Genomic DNA, 8871 nt, shown 5'->3' with positions numbered 1-8871 from the left:
CCAATATATATATATATATATATATATATATATATTTTGCCGTGTACGCAAAACGAGACAGTCTGACAGCCCATCCTGGGCCGGCGCCGGCAAAACCAGAAGCAAACAAACGCCGAGACGCGCCCGGGGCAGTAACGTCACACCGCAACAACCGTTCCGTTCCGCGGGGGAGCCGGGGGGCAACACCGTCATTTCCGCTGGCACGGAAGCGGACACCCGAAAAATTTCAAAATCCAAGCGCCCAACGGGCCGTTTTCGAACCCGACGGTGCCGTCCGTCCGATGGGAACGATCGGACGGCCCCCGGCGGCCGACGGCGGCGTTGGAGGGAACACGACTGGGCCGCCTGATCCGGTGCCCTAGCCCCCGCGCCCACTATAAAATCCGCCCCCTTTCTGGCCACTCGCTCATTTCATTTACCACACCTCCCCTTCCCCTCCCCGCTCCCCCTCATCTGGAAGGCCGCCGACTAGCTTCTGTGAGGTAAAATGCTGCGGAACCCTTGTGCCATACCTTGTTGCCTGCGTCTGATCTGGGTGCGATTTTGGGTTTTGTTTCGTGTTCCCGTGGGGGATTTATGTCTGGCGGTAGCAGATTTGGGGACTTTTTAGGTTTCGTTTTGGGAGGTTTGAATTTTTGGGCTATATTTGGGTGGATGTTGCGGTTTGCTTCGTTGCTGGTGCGGCTATGTTTTTGCTTAGATCTGCACCGCTCCAATTTTTGTTTCGCCGTTTGATTATCAGATCATGAACCATCTATCGCTGTTTCGGGACTATAAAAGTTCTCGGTTCTTATTTTGGGATATTGGGATTTGGTTTTGTTCGTAGGTGACGCGCTTCACTGAGGTATTCTCTTAGAATTTCAGGTAGATCTCAAGCTGCTCCTCGCTCCCCTCGTGGTGCTGCATCCAATGTTTTAAGTTTTCGGAGCAATCCTTTTTTTTTTAATTGCACTTTTTCCTTGTAATTCCCGGATCTGATTGATTTCGTGCCGGAGCTTGTTATTCCTCTATAGATCTGGTTCTCCACACCCATTTCGGAGTAACGTCTCCATCATTTTCTCGCTACTAACCACCCTTGCTCCACTCCCACTTGCAGCTACCAACCTTGAGATCCAGGCATGAGGGAGATCCTCCACATCCAGGGCGGCCAGTGCGGCAACCAGATCGGTTCCAAGTTCTGGGAGGTCGTCTGTGACGAGCATGGTATCGACCCTACCGGACGCTATGTCGGCACCTCCGACCTCCAGCTCGAGCGCGTCAACGTCTACTACAACGAGGCCTCATGCGGCCGCTTCGTGCCGCGCGCCGTGCTCATGGACCTCGAGCCCGGCACCATGGACAGCGTCCGCACCAGCCCGTACGGCCAGATCTTCCGCCCCGACAACTTCGTCTTCGGCCAGTCTGGCGCGGGGAACAACTGGGCCAAGGGCCACTACACAGAGGGCGCTGAGCTCATCGACTCCGTGCTTGACGTCGTGAGGAAAGAGGCGGAGAACTGCGACTGCCTCCAAGGTCCATTTCATTTTTACCATCCTTGAATGCTTACTGTTAATTATCTTTTGACCTGAAAGCACACTTTTAATTATGCCTTTGTCATTGCTATGATATGTGTTAGATCTGATGAGAGCACTTTCAGATCCGATGTTGTCTATTACTCTTGAACTTCTTGGAAGGCACCATCATGTGATTATTTAGCTTTTAAGCATGCTTTGGTGTAGTTACTTGGTTGTTGGCCAGTGTGTGCTTGCTGGTAAACTTTAGTATTCTATATTGTTGATACTAATTATTTATCTACCGCCTTGTCTTTGTTTTGTTGCCTACTATACTTTAGGATTCACCCTTATGTATTGCCGGATTGTGTTTTTTTCGCTGTTAATTGTAGCCACATGAGCCTGTTCACCAATATCTATTTTCACTGGTTTTAACTGCAAACGAAGTTCGACCCATATATGCTGTTTGATTTCTTTCATACCTGAAAGGCTGTTTAAAGTGTTGATATGGAATATGCGATTGGCATCTGCAATAGATATTTTCTTGTGTATGATATTGGTCCACAAACCAGATAGAGACAATCAGAAGGACCTTAACTTTTCGGATACAAAAAGAAAAAAGAGATTTGTCACTATCTGGTTTGTGCACAGGGTTACTATGATAAATTGAGAAGTCCTTGGTCTCATAGTGTAATTTAACTTGTTTCTACATTGTGTTGGCTGGAACTTACTAATATTCTTAACTTGCTGTGATCAGGTTTCCAAGTTTGCCATTCCCTTGGAGGGGGCACTGGATCTGGAATGGGCACCCTTCTCATTTCAAAGATCAGGGAAGAGTACCCTGATCGTATGATGCTCACTTTTTCTGTCTTCCCCTCGCCCAAGGTCTCAGACACTGTAGTTGAGCCATACAATGCAACACTGTCGGTCCATCAGTTGGTTGAGAACGCTGATGAGTGCATGGTTCTGGACAATGAGGCACTTTATGACATCTGCTTCCGAACTCTGAAGCTTACAACACCTAGCTGTGAGTTGATTTAAACTCAATGTCAATTATCCTGTGTTGAAAATGTTTTATTTGTGATATGCTTTATCAGGTAGATTTATGTTCCAATGATGGCCTTGCCACAATAATATATTTTTGCCCAGTAATTTTGATTCAGTTTTTAATATTTGTATTGCCAGATATTTTGATGTTATTGTGGCTTGGCCCTAACTAGGCACATGGCTGCCCTATTAAAAAAATGGCACCTGCTGTGTACCAGATTAATTAATATGTTTTGCACTTGTCCTATTCATCAATTAAGCCAACTCATTATTTCTCCATGGCTGTCCTTGTCAATGTGCTGTTCTGTACTAATAGAAAATTAGCTTAGTTATATAATCAATAACCGTTGCTTATCAGATGAAATGACTTTACACCTGTTTAGACATTGGCTATTCCTTCTATATGCTTTGTAATTATAGTGTTCACTTACTGAGTAATTCTGTTTATTTACAGAAATCATGTAGCAGTTTATTATGTTGTAATTCTTGAATACTGTTCTGACATAGTTTTTTTCCCCCTGAACAGTTGGAGACTTGAACCACTTGATCAGTGCAACAATGAGTGGAGTCACTTGCTGCCTGCGCTTCCCAGGACAGCTGAACTCTGATCTGCGCAAGCTTGCAGTCAACTTGATTCCATTCCCTCGCCTGCACTTCTTCATGGTTGGCTTTGCGCCACTCACCTCGCGTGGCTCTCAGCAGTACCGTGCTCTCACTGTCCCTGAGCTAACCCAGCAGATGTGGGATTCCAAGAACATGATGTGTGCCGCTGACCCGCGCCATGGCCGCTATCTCACAGCCTCTGCCATGTTCCGTGGCAAGATGAGCACCAAGGAGGTGGACGAGCAGATGATCAATGTCCAGAACAAGAACTCGTCCTACTTCGTGGAGTGGATCCCCAACAACGTCAAGTCCAGTGTCTGTGACATACCGCCGCGTGGCCTCTCTATGGCCTCCACCTTCATTGGCAACTCCACCTCCATCCAGGAGATGTTCCGCCGTGTCAGTGAGCAGTTCACTGCTATGTTCAGGAGGAAGGCCTTCTTGCATTGGTACACTGGTGAGGGCATGGATGAGATGGAGTTCACTGAAGCCGAGAGCAACATGAACGATCTGGTGTCCGAGTACCAGCAGTACCAGGATGCCACTGCTGATGAGGAGGCGGAGTACGAGGACGAGGAGGACGCCATCCAAGACGAGTAAGGTCGTCTGGACTCTGGACCCTGCCACATATTTGTACCCCTCCCTGGACCTGGTTGTATTCGCGCATATTTGTACTTCCATGGGTAGCATGCTGTATGCTACCACTTGCCCTCTTTCGCCACCATAAAGACTTGTTCACCTGCACCGCTTGATATGCCATGGCGTATATGTGTGGAGTATTTGATTATTGTATCCGCGTGCTTGCTCCTGTGGTGGTTCTTATATAACATTATAAGAATGCGAATTTGTCCCTTGCACTTGCTTGCTCTCGTTGGATCAGCACGGCTCGGACATATCGAAGTGCTGCCTCGCTGGCCCATGGGGCACCGGACACGGCCGGCGGGACGTCAACCACATCATTAGCTCTTGCTAGAGCCTATTACCGTCGCGCCATATGGGGACTCAAGAATCCTTGGAAGATTGCCCGCCATCGTAGTTTTTCTCCAGGATCTAGATGCACCTTCAGAGGAGCTTGTTGGAAGTGTCGCATGGACTCATCTTAAGATTTAAAATTTACTCGTGATGATTTACCAAGACTTGTATTAGTTGCAATTTTTGTTTCGACGTTCAGTCCACATGAGAGAAAGATGGTTAGGTTTGCGAAGGGGCAAAAATACCGAGTCTAGACATCAGAAATCAGCGAGTTCAGCGATTTTTGTTGAAAGTGAATGGAATGAACAAGATGATTTTAGGAACAACTGTTGCTTTTATTGATCTCTTAGATTATATACAAGTGAAGGGTCGCGCCGTACCGACATCGTACGGACGTGACTGTTCGGGAAAATGCAACTGTTCACTGGAATAGTCTACTATCGAAGGGACATGCTCCTTCGTAGTGCTAAACACTCCCCCTTGATCGAATCTTCTTTGAGATCAATGCAGCTATATGCTTGGATTCTTTGAAAAACCCTGTGGGAAAATCTGAGAAATATGTATGTATAGTTATGCTATAAAAACTCCTTTAAACCTTATAGAAAATAAGGAGAAAATAACATATATGAGTGTGATTTAAATAAATTATTATGTCATTGGTATCCCATTAAAAACTCCAGTGGGAAAAAATATAGGAGATATGACATATAGATTACTCCCCCAAAAACCATTTCAGGAAAAATATGAGGAGCAATATATAAAGTGATATGTCGCTAAGACCCCTATAAAAATCAAGTGAAAAAATTATAAGAAAATATGACGACACATTATTGGTATTGCCTCTTGGATAACTCACATGAAAAACCTTTTTAGGAAAAATCATGGATGAGTTGTGAGGGTAATATGTGTCTTTGATATTTCCCACAAAAACCTCGATGGGGAAAATTGGAAATATGACACATGCTTATGTTAATATTACCTCATTAAAAACTTTAACAAGAAACCTTGAAAGTAAAACTTATGAAAGAAAAGAGTATAATATGATTCTGGTACATGTTAACATTCATGAGATGTCTCCCCCTGATTCTAGCAAATCTCGAAGTCGCCCCATACCAATTTCATGTTCAAATTTTTGAAACACAGAAGTTGGTAAGGACTTAGTAAATAGGTCAGCGAGATTATCACACGACTTGATTTGCAAGATGTTTATTTCCCCGTTTTCTTGTAATTCATGGGGATAAAACAATTTAGGAACAATATGCTTAGTGATATTGCTCTTTATGTAACCTGATTGCATCTGTGTAACACAAGTGGAATTATCTTCATAGATAATTATAGGTGATTCAATTGAACCAATACCACATGACTGTTGTATGTGGTTAATCATTCTGCGAAGCCATACACATTCTTGTGATGCCTTATATAGAGCAATAATTTTAGAATGATTAGTAGAAGTCGCTGTCAGAGTCTGCTTAGAAGACTTCCATGAAATAGTTGTACCTCCATGTAGGAATACAAATCCTGTTTGGGATTTTTCGTTATGAGGATCAGACAAGTAACCTGCATCAGTATAATCAATCATACTAGGATCATGATTTTTCTTGAAGAATAAACCAAGATCCTTTATGCCATTAAGGTATCTGAGGATACACTTCGCTCCTGTCCAATGACGGTAGCTAATAAGTTCACTGCAAATGCGATATCAGGTCTGGTGCAATTTGCAAGATACATAAGTGCAACAATGACACTGAGATATGGGATCTCTGGTCCCAACATCTTTTTCCCAATATCCCGTGGTCTAAATGGATCTTTCCCTATTTCTAAGGAACGAACAACCATTAGAGTTTTATTAAGGTATGATTTATTCATATTAAATTTCTCCAATATTTTTTAGATATAGGCTGATTGATGCACTAAAATTCCTGAAGGACAGTGCTCAAGTTGTAAGCCTAGGCAATACTTGGTCTTACACAAATCCTTCATCTCGAATTCTCTCTTTAAATGTTTGCTTGCTTCATCTATATCCTTTGGGTTACCAATGATATTTAAATCATCAACATACATGAATATAATATAAAATCCCGTTCGAGATTTTTTAATGAAAACACATGGGCAATCATCATTGTTAGTGTATCCTTTCTTTAGAAGGAATTCCCTCAGTCAGTTGTACCGCATTCGTCCCAATTGCTTCAAGACATATAATGACTTTTGTAGTTTTACACAATACATGTTGCGATTTGCGTTTGGATTCAGAATTTGGATTCTATCGGGAACCTTCATGTATATGTCCGAATCAAGTGACCCAAATAGATATGCTGTCACCACATTCATCAACTGCATAGATAGATGATTTTGAACTGCCAATGATATTAAGTATCAGAAAGTAATTCCACTCATTACTGGAGAATATGTTTTATTGTAATCAATGTCGGGTCTCTGCGTGAACCCTTGTGCTACTAGCCTTGCTTTATATCTCACCACCTCATTGTTCTCATTCTGTTTCCGGATGAAAACCCATTTAAAGCCTACAGGAAAGACTTTGGAAGGTGTAGGTATTGCAGATGTGAATACCCCTCTTTTAGTGAGCGAAGCTATCTCAGCTTGAATTGCTTCTTTCCATTGAGCCCAGTCCGAGCGCTTTTTGCACTCTGCCATGGTCTTGGGATCTGGATCATTGAGAAAGATTTCTACAATTGCTATGGAAAAGTACATGTCGACAATAGTAGTCTTACGATCGTATGATTCTCCAGAATCTATGTAATTGATGAAAATTTCTTTCACCCAATTATTTGACTCAACATTTCCTAAAACTATGGAGTTAGGGTGTTCCGATATCCTAGGATTAGAATTTGGATGCACCGTTGATCCGGGTTATGGATTTGGTCCTAATGTTAGATTTTTATCCACTATTGGGTGTCTACCAACTTGAGGTTGGCTTGGATTTACTGATTTGGAGGATTTAGTCCTCGATATCCTCGGACGCTTACTTGTAGCATTATCCTTAGGAGCAGCCGTACTTCTCCCCTCTTCTTTGGAAGTGGGAGTTGAATGGTTTTTATTGGTACCTCCACTTTTTTGGGCGCATTGCAAGCAAGATAAGAGGATTTAGTGACATCCTTATAATCAGTAAATGCTTCTGGCAGGTTATTTACAATATGTTGCAAGTTTATGATTTTCTGAACTTGTTGTTCAGTCTCTAGAGTATGTGGACCTGAGGGGGGAATGCCTTGGGCATTCCAGATGATTTCCTGGCATTCTTTTTCGTACTTGAAATCTCTCCCTAATGCCGGGAAATATTCCTCATTAAGTATGAATTCAGCGTATTGGGATGTGAATAAGTCCCTTGTAAGAGACTCGAGGTAGTTGATAATTGATGGAGATTGATATCCCACATAGATACCAAGTTTTCTATGTGGGCCTAAGAAGTACGCTTAGGCAGTGATATCGGTACGTATACAACGCAACCGAATTTTCGCAGATGGGAAATATTTAGCATATTCCCACGTACTAATTGCAATGGAGAGACAACGTGATATGCAGTTGGTCGCAATTGAATTAAGTTAGCAGTGTGTAAGACTGCATGACCCCAAGATGAAGTTGGTATGTTGTAATTTTGTAATAACGGTCTTACAATGAGTTTAATTCTCTTAATAAGAGATTCTACTAAACCATTTTGTGTATGGACATATAGGACAGAGTGCTGAACTTGAATTCCCAAAGCCATACAATAATCGTTGAATGCCTTTGAGGAAAATTCAGTAGCGCTGTCCATTCGAATTGATTGAATTTGATGTTCATGATGATGTGCTCTAAGTCTAATAACTTGAGTAATATTTTTTGCAAATGCATAGTTACATGTGGATAAAAGACACACATGAGACCATCGAGGTGATGCATCTATTAGAACCATGAAGTACCTAAACGGTCCAGATATGGGGCCACAAATATCTCTTTGAATACGTTCAAGAAATTTTAGTGGCTCATTTTGGATCTTAACGGGCGATGATAGTACGATCAATTTCCCTATAGCGCATGAAGTGCACAAAAAATCTAAAGATTTTGGGAATTTAGCAGTATTTAACTCATGACCTTTAGAATTACTGATATTTTTTCGCATCATCCCTATATCAGGATGGCCAAGGCGTTCATGCCAAATTTTTAATATGTCAACATTATGAAAAATTACCTTGTACGCAATATGCGGTACAGGTTTGATGTATGTGTAGTACAATCTGAACAGAAACGAGGGAATTTTCTCAATAGTTTGTTTGCCATATCCGCTATTTTTAGTAACAAGGAGAATTTCCTCATTGTTGTCATCATGGGTTTCAATATGAAAACCATTTTGATGGATATCTCTATAACTTAATAAGGTACGCTTTGAATCAGGATACAATAATGCATCCTCAATTGTAATTTGGGTACCCATGGGAAGTACAATAGTAGCATGACCAGAGCCTATTATTGTAGCATCACGCCCGGCGATTGTCAAAACATTTCCTTGTCTTTTTATAAGAGTTTGGAAATATTTTGTTTTTCTAAGTATAGAATTAGTGGTACCACTGTCCACTAGGCATAATTCCTCCTCCATCAGATTGACCCCTGTAGAAACTATATATAAATAAAGAATTTGATATGAAACTCTTTGATGATATATAGAATATATACTTTATTTATTGAATGTCAAATGTGTACAATACATCAAATGTGTACAATACATTTATTGGGTATTCAAACTAAATAGTGATGACATTATTAA

General features: G+C 41.8%; 1 protein-coding gene across 1 annotated transcript; it reads left to right on the top strand.

Moving 5' to 3' along the window:
* The first annotated feature begins 335 nt into the window (after positions 1-335).
* Positions 336-3927, top strand: LOC136449845 (tubulin beta-5 chain-like). Its single transcript, XM_066450050.1, has 4 exons — positions 336-482; positions 1097-1512; positions 2248-2517; positions 3064-3927. Exons 2-4 carry the CDS (start codon positions 1119-1121, stop codon positions 3738-3740), a joined length of 1341 nt encoding a protein of 446 aa, XP_066306147.1. The 5' UTR covers positions 336-482; positions 1097-1118; the 3' UTR covers positions 3741-3927.
* Positions 3928-8871: the final 4944 nt, after the last annotated feature.

The sequence above is a fragment of the Miscanthus floridulus genome, chromosome 5 (genome assembly GCF_019320115.1).
Source record: "Miscanthus floridulus cultivar M001 chromosome 5, ASM1932011v1, whole genome shotgun sequence".
Classification (NCBI taxonomy): domain Eukaryota; kingdom Viridiplantae; phylum Streptophyta; class Magnoliopsida; order Poales; family Poaceae; genus Miscanthus; species Miscanthus floridulus.
The sequence above is the reverse complement of the archived record's forward strand: the minus strand, read 5'-3'. Positions and strand labels throughout refer to the sequence as shown.